General features: G+C 39.4%; 7 protein-coding genes across 7 annotated transcripts; 3 read left to right on the forward strand and 4 right to left on the reverse strand. All coding sequences in view use genetic code 12, as the record gives it.

Annotated features, from left to right (window-relative positions):
• Positions 1–4: 4 nt before the first annotated feature.
• Positions 5–5,242, reverse strand: RPB1 (DNA-directed RNA polymerase II subunit RPB1; the record flags this gene model as incomplete). The annotated part of the gene is made up of 1 exon (XM_001523337.1): positions 5–5,242. One exon carries the CDS (start codon positions 5,240–5,242, stop codon positions 5–7), a length of 5,238 nt encoding a protein of 1,745 aa, XP_001523387.2.
• Positions 5,243–7,470: 2,228 nt separating this feature from the next.
• Positions 7,471–8,457, forward strand: CKA1 (Casein kinase II subunit alpha; the record flags this gene model as incomplete). The annotated part of the gene is made up of 1 exon (XM_001523338.1): positions 7,471–8,457. The coding sequence occupies one exon, from the start codon at positions 7,471–7,473 to the stop codon at positions 8,455–8,457; it is 987 nt and encodes a 328-aa protein (XP_001523388.2).
• Positions 8,458–8,735: 278 nt separating this feature from the next.
• Positions 8,736–10,079, reverse strand: LTV1 (the record flags this gene model as incomplete). The annotated part of the gene is made up of 1 exon (XM_001523339.1): positions 8,736–10,079. The coding sequence occupies one exon, from the start codon at positions 10,077–10,079 to the stop codon at positions 8,736–8,738; it is 1,344 nt and encodes a 447-aa protein (XP_001523389.2).
• A 506-nt stretch (positions 10,080–10,585) lies between these two features.
• PVL30_002333 (uncharacterized protein) lies at positions 10,586–12,025 on the reverse strand (the record flags this gene model as incomplete). The annotated part of the gene is made up of 1 exon (XM_001523340.1): positions 10,586–12,025. One exon carries the CDS (start codon positions 12,023–12,025, stop codon positions 10,586–10,588), a length of 1,440 nt encoding a protein of 479 aa, XP_001523390.2.
• Positions 12,026–12,565: 540 nt separating this feature from the next.
• On the reverse strand, positions 12,566–13,654 carry PVL30_002334 (uncharacterized protein; the record flags this gene model as incomplete). The annotated part of the gene is made up of 1 exon (XM_001523341.1): positions 12,566–13,654. One exon carries the CDS (start codon positions 13,652–13,654, stop codon positions 12,566–12,568), a length of 1,089 nt encoding a protein of 362 aa, XP_001523391.2.
• Positions 13,655–14,125: 471 nt separating this feature from the next.
• On the forward strand, positions 14,126–16,135 carry BPL1 (biotin holocarboxylase synthetase; the record flags this gene model as incomplete). Its single annotated transcript, XM_001523342.1, has 1 exon — positions 14,126–16,135. The coding sequence occupies one exon, from the start codon at positions 14,126–14,128 to the stop codon at positions 16,133–16,135; it is 2,010 nt and encodes a 669-aa protein (XP_001523392.2).
• Positions 16,136–16,530: 395 nt separating this feature from the next.
• Positions 16,531–17,664, forward strand: COQ2 (Para-hydroxybenzoate--polyprenyltransferase, mitochondrial precursor (PHB:polyprenyltransferase); the record flags this gene model as incomplete). Its single annotated transcript, XM_001523343.1, has 1 exon — positions 16,531–17,664. One exon carries the CDS (start codon positions 16,531–16,533, stop codon positions 17,662–17,664), a length of 1,134 nt encoding a protein of 377 aa, XP_001523393.1.
• Positions 17,665–17,714: the final 50 nt, after the last annotated feature.

Genomic DNA, 17,714 nt, shown 5'->3' on the forward strand with positions numbered 1-17,714 from the left:
TAAATCAATCCTTTTTAGATGGCGACTTTGGTTTATACTCTGGTGATTTAGGTGAGTAGTTTGGCGATCTAGGAGAGTACTGGGGAGATGTAGGGGAATATTGTGGAGATGTAGGTGAATAAGAAGGTGATGTAGGTGAGTACGAAGGTGATGTTGGAGAATATTGCGGTGATGTAGGTGAGTACTGTGGTGAAGTTGGAGAGTAACTTGGAGATGTTGGAGAGTATGATGGAGATGTTGGTGAGTAACTTGGCGAAGTTGGTGAGTATGAAGGTGATGTTGGGGAGTAGCTTGGCGAAGTTGGCGAGTAGCTTGGAGATGTTGGTGAGTAACTTGGAGATGTTGGTGAGTACGAAGGTGATGTTGGTGAGTACGAAGGTGATGTTGGTGAATATGATGGAGAAGTAGGTGAGTAACTTGGAGATGTTGGAGAATAACTTGGCGAAGTTGGCGAGTAGCTTGGAGATGTAGGTGAGTAACTTGGAGATGTAGGTGAGTAACTTGGCGAAGTTGGAGAATACGAAGGTGAAGTTGGAGAATAAGATGGAGATGTTGGAGAATAGGATGGAGATGTAGGTGAGTAACTTGGAGATGTCGGCGAGTATGATGGAGATGTTGGGGAGTATCCATAGCCTGGACTGGTTCCACCATATCCTGGACTGGTACCGCCGTATCCTGGTGTTGTGCCATAGCTGAATGGCGAAGTATTGCCAGGCGAGGTTGGTTGGCCACCATAAGAAGTCAAACCTCCATTCATGTTATCCGACATGGCGTTATGCACCGGCGAGAAACCTGCACCCTCATCCACAACAATCTGCTCATCCTCCATCTCAAGATCTCTGTATGGAGTAGCACCACCGTCATCAGCAACTTCAACCATTGCAACATTAGTAGGTGCCTGCTGCAACATCTTGTCATCAACCATAACATCGAATGAACCGGTTCCCAAGGGAGCCATTTGACCCAACATAACATTCTCCGAAATACCTTTACAATCGTCCAACTCTGCTGAAGCTGCAGCGTCCAACAAAATCTCAACGGTTTCCTCGAAAGAACAACGCATCAACGCACCTGTGTCGGATCTATTAATACCATGACGAGTAATGGCCATCAAGTGACCACGAGATGTCATAACATCCACCAACAATGCCATATGACGATAGTTGACATAAGAACCATCAAATGCAATAACATTCAAAATCTCCTTGAACAACGCCGATCTAGTAGCCTCGATACCCAACACCGACAAAATCTCAATAAAGTCATTAGAATAAGTACGTGCGGAATCAACTCCCGGTACTGCCATGACATCGGCCAAATTAACACCATCGGTTTCCAAAACCCACTCCTTACCTTGTTTAAACTCACCGGTCGCATCTGGTTTACTAACCTTGTGTTGCATCATAAACACTCTGGTAATACCAGGAATACCACGCAATGAGATAGACTCCAACATGTGCGCTTCAATTCTCTTCAATATTTGATCTTCTTCGGCATCAGCATCCTCGTCCAAAGACTTAGGATCCCTAACAACACGACAACGGATAATCAACTTATCTGCAGTATCATCGGACCAGATAACAAACAAGTCATCACCAAAGTTCTGTGATATTTTCTCGGCAACTTGCGCCATGGTCAATTGCTTATCCAACATCTTTGCACGGTCCAACTCCAATCTCAACAACCATGGTGACTGCTTCTCAATGCTCTCCTCGACTTTTTGATCGGGAATTGCAAAATAAGCTTCAACCGTATCGTAATCCTCTTCAATCACCGTAGTTCTTGGATCAGGATCATAATAGATTTCTGTTGATGAGGTAACATTCTTCAAAGTTGTGTGCTCAATAGACGATTGAACAATCTTGGCCAGCTCGATATCAGATGCCACTTCTGGGTCCAAATAAACTGTTAATGCTGGTGTTTTGATGTTTTTGGCAACATTCAAAATCTCCTTCAATCTAGGAACACCCAATGTAACATTCTTTGAAGAGACACCGGCATAGTGGAAAGTGTTCAACGTCATTTGAGTAGCAGGCTCACCAATCGATTGCGCAGCAACAACACCAACCATCTCACCAGGATGGACCACAGACTTTTGGAATTGAGTTTCAATCTCACCCAATGCCCATTCAAATGAAGCCTTGTTAAGCTTGAACTCCTCAATAACCCTACGCGATGCAAGTCTTGATCTAACAAGACATTGGAACAACAACGTAGCATTTTCTTGTGCTTCCTTCATAAGCGGAGTATCACCTCTCACAACAAGGAATTTTGTGCACAAATCACGTACGCTCTCAACAATCTCGTCCAACCTCAAGTCCGAAGGCTTATCACGGCCACTGTGGAATATCTGCTGAGCATTCTGGATAATACGACGCAAATTGACTGGTAATGGCCAGCTAAAATCACCATTGGGGAAAACAACATCTCTCAAATACTTTCTATCCTCAAGCAATTGATTATACTCTTCATCGAGTATTTTTTGCAACTCGACATCACCTTGGATTTCCTCACCAGACTCGAGCAAATTCGTTGAAATTGAAGCATTCTTTTCCAACACATCAATTCTATAACGCCTCTCAAAACTCTCATCTGATCCTGGAATCGTATCAACAGATTGTTTCTCAACTTGAGTAGCATCAATACCATCTTCACCATAGATGAATTGGATAATGTCACCAAGTGAGTTTCTTGTTGTACCATCATAATGCACCATAATGTCTTCCAAGGCTTTAACCAAACGACGTTGGATATAACCAGTTTCGGCTGTCTTAACGGCGGTATCAATAAGACCTTCTCTACCAGCCATCGCATGGAAGAAAAACTCTTGTGGGGTTAAACCTCTCAAATACGAGTTTTCAACAAAACCTTTAGACTCTGGTGAGTAATCATCTTTGGTGAAATGAGGAAGAGACCTATCGGCAAAACCAAATGGAATTCTCTTACCTTCAACAATTTGCTGACCAACACAGGCACTCATTTGCGAGATATTAATAAAGGAACCTTTGGAACCTGAAACCACCATCTGTTTAACATTGTTTAAATCTTTCAAACTCATTTCTGCAGAACGACCTGCAGTATCACGCGCTTGATTCAAAACACGAGAAACATTGTGTTCAAAAGATTCTCTCAAAGTCATACCTGGCTCTGGCTCCAACTTGTTATGCTGGGCATCCAAGATAATCTCCTGCACCTTGGCCTTAGCCTCTTGAATAGTCTTTGTGATATCCTTCATTGTTGCAGCATCAGCAATTGTATCACCAATACCAATACTGAAACCATTATGAAGAAGCCAAAAGTTGACAACTTTTTGAATCGAACTAAACAATTGTGCACAAACTGTAGGTCCTTTTTCTCTCATAACAGTGTGGATCAATCCTCCACCTGTAGCACCAACTGTTTTCTTGTCAACAACACCAAACATGATTTCACCATCAACAATCAACATTCCGGTATCCTTGGCACTAAGCAAATCTCTTCCTCCATCGAATCTTTGCAAGTGAATACCCTTTGGTATTGCTAAAGAAAGCATTTGCTTTCCTGACCAAAGTGGCTTGGGCTTGATAATGGCTGGTGGAGGAATGACACCATCCCAATTTGGTATCCAGTAACACATATTCATTACTTGGTCATACTCGATGAAAATATCACGCAAAGTCATTTTACGGATACCACACAATGTATCTTGAACAATACCCATCACTGGTTTATTTGATTGAGGAGAAACAATCTGCAAAGGCACAGCACAAATCTGCGACAACTCTGACCGTGTCTCTGGAGATTGTGGAACATGCAAGTTCATTTCATCACCATCGAAATCGGCATTATATGGAGAAGTAACAGACAAGTTCAATCTAAATGTTGAGTATGGCATAACTTTAACTCTGTGCGCCATCATAGACATCTTATGCAATGAAGGCTGACGGTTGAACAAAACGGGATCCTCATCCATAAGATGACGCTCCACCCTCCATCCATATTGCAATGCGATATCTCCAGCTCTCTTATTGTATCTCAAATCAATACGATCACCAGTATCTCTAATCACATACTTGGCACCTGGGTGCTCGCTGGGACCGTTCCTCACCAATTCCGTTAATTTGTGAATATTGTATGGTGTAACAATCTCAGGATATGTCAATGTCTTTGCAATCGAGATGGGGACACCGACTTGGTCCAAGTCCAAGTTGGGATCACCAGAAATAACAGTACGTGCTGAAAAGTCAACTCTCTTACCCATCAAGTTTCCTCTCAAACGACCTTCTTTACCCTTCAATCTCGCTCTAATCGACTTGATCGGACGACCAGTCTTTTGCAAAGCTTGAGGTTGCCCTGCAATATCATTATCCATATATGTGGCAACATGGAATTGTAACAATGCCTCGAATTCACTAATGACGTGTTGTGGAGATCCATCCATTTCCAAACGCTGCACATTCATGTTTGCCTTGATCACATCTGCCAACTTGAATGTCAAGTCATCTTCTCCTCTAGCAGTATCATTGAACGCAATACTTGGTCTAACCGGTGGTGGAGGCACTGGCAAAACAGTGATCAACATCCACTCGGGTCTCGCGTAATCTTCATTGAATCCCAAACGATAGCAATCTTCTGAGGTTATGTGCTTGAAAATTTGGAGAATCTCTGTAGGGGTTAATTGACGACGCTCTGGTTGGTCATTATCTTCAAAGTTTTTATTACTTTTCCATGTACCCCAAAGCTTGAGACCATCTCGACGAATTGTGGGTTGCGTGTGCCCACATCCACCACGCTTGCCTTCAATTTCGCTTGTCTCACAAATCATCTTGCTTTTGCATAGACCCCAAACAGCATTAAATCTCTTTTTAGGGTCTCTGATCTTGATTGCTTGTGCCATTAATGGGTTTTCTTCATCAAGCAAGAGCTTGCCACAATGGAAACATATACTTTCCAAAACCTTCTTGATTTTGGCAATGAATCCAATATGGAACACGGGTCTGGTTAATTCTATATGGCCGAAATGTCCCGGACATTCTGACATATCTTCTCCACAAGTTTGACATTTGTAGTTACGATCGATGGAGCCTAGCCTTGGGTCATTCAAACCGCCTTCTTTAAAACGTTTTGTAGCTTGGTCAAATGTTTCTGGGTAAACAATCTTTGCCACACTAATGGCTCTGATCTCTTCCGGCGACATAAGACCAAACTGGACTTCCTTGATCGATTTCAAAGGTGCACTTGAGTGAGGAAACTGACGACTCATACTGTATTATTTCTGATAATGCTTTCTTTTTATCTTGATTAAGAATATAACTCGTGTTTTTCGGTTAATTTTATGGTCACCTTTTGAAAAAAAAAAAAAGAAAAGGGATTTGATAAAAGTATATTTTTTTAAGGAATTTTTTTTTTTTGGAAATAGTTTTCTGTTTATTTTAAAAAGTTTTGGGAAAAATAATTGTTGACGGTTTTTTTTTCTGAAATAATTTATATTAAATGTGAATATGTAAAATCTGGTGCTTATGATTCAATAATAAACTAGACACTTTTGGATGTAAATAAAAAATCAAAAGTGTACTTGTGAAAAAAAAATGTCTCTATAAGATGCAATAATAGTTTTAACGATAAAGAATAGTGTTGGTAGTATTAATGGTAATAATGGTAGTGGTGGTGGTAGTAGTAGTAGTAGTAGTAGTAGTACAAGGGATGGTTTGAATGCAAACAAGCTAATGAGTGCAACAAGGAGTTGTGTAGTTTTGGTAAGTTTAGCTGATTAATGAGTTTGAAAAGAACAATAATCTATCACAATTTCAGACAAAGACAACAACTAATGACAATGAGGGTAATAATAAGTTAGAACAACGATGGGTATTTGATGTTTGACGTTGAGTAACTGATATTTGATGTTTGATGTCTGATGGCGCAGTCTCTGTTCTTAGCAATGCCAAATTAAAAAGTTTAAAACAAAAAAATTAACAAAACTAAATGGCAAGTTGAATCCAAGTCTTAATCTATCTCAAGCCTCCAGTACTTTTTCGTAGATAAGTTTATGGTAGTCAGTAGTTTGCCGTGTGGAAGAAAGGGAGGGTGGTCTATGTGTGTATGTGTGGGTGTGGTAGTGGTGATGTTGTTGTTGTTGAACACTGGTTTTGTTGCTGACCCATATTCGACTTGTATTTTTTTTTTTCGTTTTGGTTTCTTCTTTTTTGGAAAATTTTATTGTTGTTGTTGTGTTGGTGGTGGGGGAGAGAAAGAGAGAACTTCGTGCTACCAAATGAGTGGCAAACATTACTCAGTTGACTCTGATTGCACTTCTTTTTTAGTAGCTGGTAAATGGTACATTCTACATGCTAAAAATGTGAATTAGTAAAAACTAAAGTGATTGATGGTTGTGGTGTATCTAAATGGATATTGGTTAAGTTTACAGGTGTTTATAAGTGTTTTTTGGGAACAGTTTAGTGGGAAAGTTTATCTGTTGATGTTTTAAATTTTTGTCCGTTTGGTTTTTAAACATGTTAAAGTAAATTTGATGCAAAAATTGACCAAAAAAAAATCTTCATCATTATTCTACTAAGAGCTTGTTACTTCAGTAGAGATATCTATTTCTTTTTCTTACAATTATATATCACACCTTTAATTACTGACCAAAATAGCCAGTGAGCTCTAGATATCACTCCAAGACAGTTGGCTAGGCAAAAAAAAAAGAAGAGGTTGTTATGTTGTTTAACTCTTTTACCATAGTGTGTAGATATTTCTGATGGGGGATCTAATAGGTCGTGTAATTGTGTCTACTCTTATTTTTTCGGAAGGATACAGAAGATGAGTGCGAGTGAAAGTGAAAGTGAAGAAGAAGTAAAAAAAAATTAAAAAATTTAATAGGAATGGAAATAGCCTGACATGAAAGAATTAGAGAGAAGAAACAAGAGAAAAGGGAGAGAGGGAGAGAGAGAGAGAGAGGGAGACCAAGAGACTTAGTACAAAGTTTGTAGGAGAGGAAAACAGATCTAATATACACACAAAGGTTGAAACAACGAAAATTATCTATAATAAAAAAGAGTTTTTTGTTCTTTCAATACAACAGTTGGTGTATCTTTTACTACTTTAGCCGACCACATACATCCATCAGACCGCTTCACAGCTTCACAGCTTCACCTGCTATACTGCATGGAGTAACAAGAATTTCTTCACAAAGAAATACTCAAGGTCATTGCTAACAAAAGAAAAAAAATTAGGAGAAAAAGAAGAATTCAAACTTGTGGATTAAAGTTCATCGCTATTGCAAACACATAAACGATTCACTACAGATTATAAGAAGCAGTTGTACTATTCCATTGACTTTTTTTCCCCCCTTGTTTTTTTGTTTGTTCATTTTCACTAAATCACTATCAAAATCTCCTAAAAAAACTGTTGAAGGAATTAAAATTGTCGGTTTCATTAAAAAAACTTTTACTTCTCACAAATTTTGCTATATTAACCTGGTGCCTTTTCAAAAAAATGTCGAACCAAGCAGATTTGAATGTCCTCTCGACAAAGCCAACATCATACTACGATTATGAGTCGATGTCAATAGAGTGGAATGACCAGAAAAACTATGAGATATTGCGCAAAATCGGACGAGGCAAGTACTCCGAAGTATTCTTGGGCTTGGATTTGGTCAAGGGCCAGAAAGTTGTCATCAAGGTACTTAAACCAGTAAAGCGCAAGAAGATCAAACGAGAAATTTCGATATTGAAGAACTTGGTCAACGGGCCCAATATAATCACTTTACTCGATATTGTCCGAGAGCCACAGCTGAAAACACCCGGTTTAATCTTTGAAAATGTCAACAATATAGACTTTAGAACTTTATACCCAACATTTACGGACTTTGACATTAGATTCTACATGTACGAGCTTTTAAAGGCCTTGAGCTACTCACACTCGATGGGGATCATGCATAGAGACGTTAAGCCACACAATGTGATGATTGACCACGACAAAAAGATCTTGAGGCTTATTGATTGGGGATTGGCAGAGTACTATCACCCAGGAACAGAATACAACGTGAGGGTGGCATCAAGATATTTTAAAGGACCCGAACTATTAGTCGATTATAGACTCTATGACTATTCCCTAGATCTTTGGTCATTTGGCTGTATGCTAGCCTCAATGGTGTTTATGAAGGAACCTTTTTTCCACGGAAAGTCAAATACTGACCAACTTGTACAAATTGTTAGAGTTTTGGGCTCTAGTAACCTCAACAAGTACCTTGAGAAATATAATCTTACTTTGGGAGACGAATACGAGGATATGGGGTACTACACGCGAAGACCATGGGAACGTTTTATCAATGAAAATAACCAGCATTTGGTCTCGAATGAGTTTTTGGACTTTATTGATCATTTATTGAGATACGACCATCAAGAGAGATTAACTGCAAAGGAGGCAATGGAGCACCCATACTTTGATCCAGTAAGGACTTACACTCCAACCTCATCTTAGAATCGATTTTTGTTTTATATTCTGCTTCATCAAAATATTAATAATATTAATAATAATAACTGTAATAATTTTAATCTATTTTGTGCGTGTAATGGGAGAAATCTGCTCTAAATGCTGTAGCATTATTACCATTACTAAGGTTTGAAGAAAAGCTAAAGAAAGAGTAGACAAAGACAAAGCTATAGACAAAGACAAAAAATATTGAAAAACCTATAGTTACATAATATGTATCTCTACTTCAATCCTAACCTCTATAACATACCCCTTTTGTTTCCTCCCTATTCTAATGTCATTCGCCCAAAAGCTTTGTTCAAGGATTTGGCTTTCTTTCCTCTAGATACAGAATTTGCCGCCTCTTGCAATTTCTTCTTCTCCTCATCCTTCTTGGCCAATTTTCTTCCACCACTTTCTAACTCATAATTATCCAAGAAATCGTCAAGCAAACCTTCCAAATCGGTTCTCTCTTCTTTCATATCAAATGGTTTAACTTGTTGCGGAGCGCGAGCTTCACTGGCACTGCCCACATACTTTTTGTTCAACTGCTCATACCTATCATCGAGCAATGACAACCCTTCTGTTCTAAACAATGCTGAAGACGACATCGAAAATGAACTGGTATCGGTCATGGCACCTTTCTTCTTACGCAACTTGGTCTTCGATTTCTTACTTCGTACATCGGGCAAATCACCAAGCTGGTCATCATCATCATTATCATCATCGACAACCTCTCCATTCAAATGTGCTTGTGATTGTGCTTGTGCTGACTCTTGATCTTCCTCGTCATCCTCTTCGTCGAAATCATCATCTGAATCCCAATCGTGCTGTCGATTTTTATCCTCTTTTTTGAATTTCATGAAATCTCGCTGCCAATTTGTGTTTACTTCTTCTTTTCCCACCAACTCTTCAGGGGTTTCATCATACTTTGCATCATACTGGTCTGCATAGTTATCAAGATCCCACTCGTCATAATCTCCATCTTCACCATCATAATAATCTTCATAAAATTCATCTTCATCTTCAACTTCTCCACTCTTTAACAAATCAGCAAAAACATCATCCTCATAATCTTCTTCGTCTTCACCATTTTCTCCACCTTTATGGACAACCTCTTCGATATATGCTTCATCTTCCAATGCCTCCAACACCTCTCTCAATCTGGGATCCATATCTGGTTGAAAGCCTTTCAACTCATCTGGAATACTTTGATTTAAATCACGCAACACTTTTCTCTTTTGCTCCGAAGGTAATTGGTCCCTCAAGAGATCCTCCAATTTCATCTTTTGTTTCCTTTCGGCCTCTTCTCTCTGCTGCTTTCTAGCAATAAAGACACCATCGGAGTTTCCCAATGGTTTCAAATGCTGCATATAATCATATTTGGAATCATCATAAGTGATACCATATTGTGCCGCCATTCCTTCATTCTCTCGAACTTTATCCTTGAGCGATTCCTCAAGATCATGAGTCGTAAAGATTCTTTTGTTGTTTCCACTGGTGGATTTGCCTTGATTCGTGGGCACCAACACGTTCAGCGAAGCGTCATCGTCAAAGAATCGTGCATCGTCGTGAGCTCTATGGACAACGTTATACGTTGTAGCATTTTTTTTATCAAACTTTCTACCCATTCTTGAAAGGTAATTTGATGTTGGTGATGTAAAAAAAAATGGAGCCGTAAATGAACCGTAGAAAGAGGTCTAGGCAATCTGATTTTAATAGTCTCTTCCCGTTGCGGAGAGAATAACAGGACGAGATGAGGAAACTTTGACACACAAAAAAGTGTTTTGTTGATTTTTTAATGTTTTATTTTTTATTTTTTACTTTTTTTCCTTTTCTTTTCATAACCATTAGTTCCACAATAGATAGAGAGAGAGAGAGAGAAAACGGAAAACCAGAAAAACAACAACCAAAAAGAAATAGAGGAAATGACACTTTGAGAGATAGTTAGCTTACTTCAAATCATCAAGATGTAACCTAATAAAACTAGAAATGAATAAACTCTAAAACTATATATCTAATAACCACATAGTCCCTCCCTCCACACCTCTCTTTGTCCCAAATGTTATGAAAAAAAAATCACACCTTTCAAATTTTGCCGGAAAAAAAAATATACAATGATAATGGAAAAAAATATCTACTGAGCATCGTGCATCTTGTCTGATGTCTCAACAATCTCATCCCAGTTGCTTCGATAAATCACAAAACATTGACTCATGGCCAACAGTCCAACAGCAATAATCAAACCATACCACAATCCAGGTAAGCCAATGCTAGTCTTGAATGCTAGATAGTATTGCAAAGGGATAGCAACAACATAATAAGCAAGTGCGTTCAAGATTGAACCAATACGTTGTCTCCCTTGGCCACGCAATACACCAGTGGCAACGACGTTAAAAGTATCACCAATCTGGTTGATTCCCGCCAAAATACTCAAATCTGCAGCAACTTTCAACACATCTTTGTCTGAAGTGAAAACTTTGGCCAAAGTATGTCTTCCAACAATAAAGATGGTCAAGTTGGTTAAACCAATAATTCCCGCAGTCAAATAGAAAATATTGGTCGTGATCTTGGCGCTTTTCAACTCTCTCGTGCCGATGGAATGGCCAATACGGGTACTTATTGCCACAGCGTAAGCAAAAGGTGGCTGGTAGAACAAAGTGACCAAACTTGAGACGATGGACTGTGCAGCCAACGCAGCAGTGCCAAAAGAGGCAGCATAAAATACCATCACTTCGAATGCAAGGTACTCTGAAATAACCATTACTACACCCGGTAACGCCAACTTGATCATGGGTGACCAATTGATGAATGCCCTCTTGGTGAACCCACCCCAGCACTGGCTACCATCGATGCACACCACATAGGCCAATGTTGTAAATGTAATGATCCAATAAGTGCAAGCAATCGACAATGGGATACCGGTGAATCCAAGACTAGTGCTGGGATTATGAACAAACAACCAGTTCAAGTATATATTAAAGGGGAGCGATACCAACAAGACATACGTGCCGGCTTTGAAAATGTGTTGTGCTTGAAGAAACCTTTTACCTGCTTCAAACAAGATATAGGCAGGGACACCCAAAGTATGCCACTTGAGGAATATCTGTGCCATTTCCACAATCTCCACATCTTTAACAAAGAGGCTTAAAATAAACCCCGCGTTGAACCACACAAACGAAAGCGGGATCATAGTCACAAGCATAATAAGACAGGCTCTTTGGAAATAAACACCTACTCCGTGTAAATTTCCAGCACCATACGCTTGGGAACAAAATGTATCTAATGCAGTAGCCATACCTTGGAAAATGGCCAACCCGGTCATATTAAATGTACATATAGCAATCGAGCATGCTGATAATTCCTTGGGCCCTAATCGGCCAGCAAAATACATTGAAGTAGTTGAAAATGCATACTGCAAGAAAAATGTGATGACGAGCGGGATAGTAGCTTGTACTAGCCGCTTTAATTCTGTAACATATGTGATATTCTTGACTCCCTTCATTGGCTCGACGATTTGTTCACAGCTTTCATAGCTTCTATAAGCTCCTATGAGCAAAGCTTCTTCTGTGCTCATTGGATAGTTTTTTTTCACTTTCTTTTTTTTTTTTTTTTGGTTCTTCCCACCTCTACTGTTTCACGTAGTACCCTGGTCGTCCGTGAATGTACAAAAAAAATAAAAAATGGATGCAAGCAAGCAAGCAAGCAAAGAAAAAAAAATTTTTAAATAAAGGAATGTGGTGGGCAGCACATTGCTCTGTGAAAAGAAGCATTTCATTTCCGTTTTATATGTACGATGATGATCAGTGCAACACAAAAATGCGCGGGTTTTCACACAATAGAAATTTTTGAAACGTCCAAAAGAGAGAGAGCGGAAGAGAGCGGAAGAGAGGGAAAGAGATGGAAAAAGAAAATTAAAGGGAGGAGGAAAAGCGGATCTTATATCCTATTTAGGCAGGCGATGCGCAATTTTGTCAAACTGAGATAGTAGATATCTATAAAGATAAACAGTCCCACGTGATTGATCAATTTGTTGATTGTGAAAAATTGTTGGTATTATTGGTTATCTACTCTTTTTCTTTTGTTTTTTTTTTCCTTCAAATCTCGGTCAACTCGATTAGATAAAGATATACAATTTCTTATCGTTCTGAAAACACTTAAATATTGTCGAGACGTATTTGACGTCCAAAGATACCGGGACTCTGAGCTCCAGGGTTCCCAGAAATTGATAGCTGGGATTGTTACTTTTGATAATAATTGTTTTATCTGTTGGAGAAAAGCGCACTTTATATTCCACAACTTGGACCGATTTACTTTCAAAGATGATACACAAGTTATAACCATCACTGTTTAATTTTTTAAAAGTGAGTGTATAATCAATTGACCTTTGTGTGCTGGTATTACTCAGTGGTTTCAGAGACTGGTTTCCATTTTCTTTAACTGATGCTTTGGCTTTCACCTCTTCAATTAATGGTTTATTTTCAATTTCCTCAATTAATGGTTTACTTTTCACCTCCTCAATTAGTGGCCTATCCTTTGCATTACCAGCCAATGGTCTGTTGTCCACCTCTTCACTAAAAGGTTTCGTCTTCACCTCCTCAATTAACGTGTTCTTGGTATTTTCACGATTAAACAAGTCAGGTAGCTCTCCATCTTCCTCCATGGCGTCATTCTCAGTTAAATCTCGCACGACATTCAGTGCTACATTATCCTCCATATCTCGTAACTTTGTTCTCGCGCTTTCCAACTCCTGCCGCGTGATCTCAGTTTCTGTTAAGTCTCCCTTGGATAACATTTTGGGAATGCTATAATCCCTCTCCAAAGTCATCGAGTTGATCAACTCGATGGATTCAATACACCATTCAATCAAGATGAGACGCAAGTCTTTGCTAATTTGACACCACTGGAAACATCGCGTATTGATGCAGCAGTCATAAACAAGAGAAGGGAACCCTTTTTTATCTGTGGCCTCTCTTTCTCTAGATACAATAATTGGTATTTCCCATTGGTTTTCAATAATCAAAGGAAAAACAATATCGGGATCAAAGGCAACATCAGGCTGAGGCACCTGATCATCGTGACATATATTGATAAACGTTTTGGTCGATATTCTGCTTGTATCTTTGCATTCTAAGATCTTTGTCTTGACAACAAACCCAGGTTTAGGATGCAATGTAACTTTGTCATTGACATCAATGAGGGACATGGACGCGGTGGTGGAATAATAGTATAGTATCGGTAATTAAAGTGTTACTATGAGTAGTTGTAACTGCAAGATATATATGAAAAAAAATAAGGTGGGCAAGTGACTCAATGGATGACTGATGATATATATGTTGGATGAGAGATGACTCTGAGTCTTTTATTCTTTCCAGCTCCTTTGAAATTTTCATTTTTTTCTTTTTTTCATTTTTTTTTTTCTTCCTTCACCTTTTTATGAAAAATCCCAACATTTTCAAGCGCGTATTGTTTATAAGTACTTCATGCATTTTGGTGCTTTAAGCACGCAAGATCTCAAAGATTCTAAACTACGCATACATTTCCAACAAGTTTTCCAAATACCATCACATATTTATTTGTTCTTCTTCTTTCTTTCTTTCTTTCTTTCATTCTTCTTCTTCTCCCCTTTTTCTTTTACTTCATAAACACCTTTGAGCTTCATCTCACTACTTTAATCATGAACGTTTTGGTTTATTCAGGACCTGGTACCACTGCAGAGAGTGTCAAGCATTGTCTTGAAACATTGAGATTCCATCTCTCATCTCATTATGCCGTTGTCCCAGTAAGTGAAACAGTGTTATTGAAAGAACCATGGATGCGGAAAACAGCAATGTTTGTTCTTCCTGGCGGGGCAGATCTCCCTTACTGCGAGACTTTGAATGGTGAAGGAAATGCAAGGTTGACCAAATACGTCAGAAGCGGGGGCAAGTTTATGGGATTCTGTGCTGGTGCCTACTATGCGTCGTCAAGATGCGAGTTTGATGTTGGTGGACCATTGGAAGTTTCAGGCTCCCGTGAACTCAAGTTTTACCCTGGAGTAGCTCGTGGATGTGCTTTCAAAGGGTTTGAGTATAATCTGCAAGCAGGAGCCAGGGCAGCAAGGTTGGCTGTAAACTCATCCCTATTACCTGGGGCTCCATCAACAGTGTACAACTACTACAATGGTGGGTGTGTATTTGCCAATGCATCACTGATTAACGACGTTGAGGTGCTAGCAACATACGATGAGAATATTGATATCCCAGATGACGATGGAAGTAAAGCAGCAATAATATATAGAAAAGTGGGCAAAGGTGATGTGATTTTAGCAGGTTCGCACCCAGAGTATACACCGGATGCTTTCTCCAGTGATAATGGAGACGAAAAATTGGACAAGCTTGTAGCCACTTTAAAGGAATCCGATCATGTTAGAAAACTTTTGATGAGGCAATTGTTGAAGAAAATAGGTCTCTCGGTACCGGACGATATCGATTCCAAAACGCCAGCATTGACACCGATTTTCATTACCTCGCCATATGAAAACAAAGTCGAGGATATGGAAAAGCACATAGTGCAAAGCTTAGAGATTCTGAATGGGTATTTACAAGATAGCAATGACCTGTTTCTATTCCAGGAATATCCTGGCCAAGACCAAACCGACGAAGTTGTTGTTGTTGAAGATGCCTCAAATAGACCCAAGGTTTTGGAGTTTTGCAAGTCTGGCACTTTTCCTGCTCCAGAAACCACGCCAAATTTTGATATAAAAACATATTTCGAAACCTTGACTTACCTCGGTGGAGGTGTCAATACTGTGTTTGGAGGCATTTTGGGCTATGCTGAAGTGATTACGTCAACAAATACTATTCTCGAGAAGAACCAGCAATTTTTGGAGTCTCTTCCTCACGGGTTTGCAATAACCACCGCAACACAAATTGCAGGTAGAGGGAGAGGAGGCAATGTATGGATCAACCCTCGCGGGGTTATGGCTACATCCGTCTTGTTCAGAGTCCCACAATCGCAACAACGTTTGATAATTACCTTGCAGTACTTGTGCGGTCTTGCTCTAATTGAGGCCATCTTGGGGTATGGCAGTAATGTATCTGGTAAAGGTATTGGTTACGAGGACTTGCCCGTAAGAATCAAGTGGCCAAATGATATCTTTATACTCAAGCCTGAGTACATCGATTCCTTACAGCATCAAGTGAGCACGACCCTTGATGGAGAAGATGAGAAATACGTCAAGATCTCGGGTGCTTTGGTCAATTCTCAGTACATCAATGGACAATATAACCTTGTTTGGGGTTGTGGTGTCAATGTGTCAAATCCTGCACCAACTACATCGTTGAATTTGGTATTGGAGAAGATCAACAAAGTTAGACAACAGCAGGGCAAGTCGGCACTACCACCATATGAACCTGAAAAGTTATTGGCTAAATTGATGTACACAATTGATAGTTTTTACCGAGTGTTTGAAAAGTCCGGGTTAGATCCATTTTTACCTTTGTACTACAAGAGATGGTTCCACCTGAACCAAAAAGTCGATGTTGATGGTGCCAATGGCAGAAGGTCCTGTATAGTGCGAGGCATTACCTCAGATTACGGTATGCTTGTAGCTGAAGATGTTCAAACAAAGGAAACATTACATTTGCAGCCAGACGGAAACTCCTTTGACATTTTCAAAGGATTGATTTATAAAAAGAATACATAATTTAGATGATAGAGAGGAGTAAAATGGCAAATAAACTAATAGATAATTGTTTTTATAATGAAAACAGTGACAAAGAAAAGAGGTAAAAAAAAGGGATGAGTAAGGGATTTGAACAAGTTTTGGGTCGGGGTCGTATAAACTAACTTATGTATGTATATATATATATATATATCGCTGAATACCGAGCAACCGCCGAGGGTGAGATTTAAAATTAAGACCGCGTCACGTGAAAGAGGAAAACTGAGCACCATAGACAATAGTCCCTTTTTTTCATGTTAATTTTTTTTATATATATTTTTTTTTTATTTCACTTTGTATTTTTGTAAAGCCACTTTTCTCCACACGAACCAGTTTGTTTTTCATCTTATTTTTGATACATAATAGTAGAAACAAAGATGAACTTTCTTCGACTTCCGAGGTCGCCACTTGTTTTCAAAAGATGCTTCACCAAATCGTTAGTGCTTTCGCAATTGAGCAGTGCCAATGTTCCACCACCAAACTCACAGAAACCGCAGAAACCACAAAAGCAACAGGATCAACGTCTCACCCAATTGGAGATTGCTAGGGCTAAATTCACTCCAGAAGAGTTGGAGCTCGCTCGGGTGACAAGAGAAGCGAAGCTTGGATGGCTTAAAAAGTGTCCCGAAAAGTGGATACCTTATTTGGAATTGATGAGACTTGAGAAACCAGTGGGCACATTGCTATTGCTTCTCCCATGTTACTGGGCAATCACTATGGCCTCGTATTCAATCCATGCTCCACTCGCAACAACAGCTACAGCAGTGGGTCTCTTCTCGGCGGGGGCATTGATTATGAGAGGTGCAGGGTGCACCATTAACGACATTTGGGATCGAAATTTGGATAATCAGGTAGCAAGAACAATGGAACGACCAATCACAAGTGGACGTGTCACAGTACCACAAGCAGTGGCATGGCTTGGTGTGCAATGCTTTGCTGGATTAGCAGTGCTCTTGTCCTTACCGTTTGAATGTTTTTACTTGGGTGCCTTTTCATTACCATTTGTCTTTGCATATCCTTTGTTCAAGAGATTCACTTATTACCCACAAGCCATTTTGTCCATTTGCTTTAGTTGGGGATGTTTATTGGGATTCCCCGCCGTTGGTGCGCCATTGAATTTGTGGGTCGCCTTGCCATTATTCATTTCCAATTGGATTTGGTGTCTCACGTACGATACAATCTATGCACACCAAGATAAGAAATACGATATCAAAGCTGGGATCAAGTCTACTGCATTGGCCTGGGGATCAAACACTAAGCCTATATTGAAAGGTTTGACCGCAGCACAAGCTGGATTCTATGCCATGGCAGGGGTAATGAACTCTATGGGTCCTGGTTTTTACATTGCGGGTGCATTTGCTATTGCTAGAATCTACAATCAGATTATTAAGGTAAACTTGGACGATGAAAAAAGTTGCTGGAGCGCATTCACTTCAAATATCCAAACAGGGTTCATTTTCTGGTATGGTATATTATTTGACTACTTTTTACAATTACTTGGATATTTATAAATGAGTAAGCCAAAAAAAAAAAAGTTTATTTCTGTTTATATTTTTGTTTG

Source organism: Lodderomyces elongisporus, chromosome 3 (assembly GCF_030384665.1).
Source record: "Lodderomyces elongisporus chromosome 3, complete sequence".
Classification (NCBI taxonomy): domain Eukaryota; kingdom Fungi; phylum Ascomycota; class Pichiomycetes; order Serinales; family Debaryomycetaceae; genus Lodderomyces; species Lodderomyces elongisporus.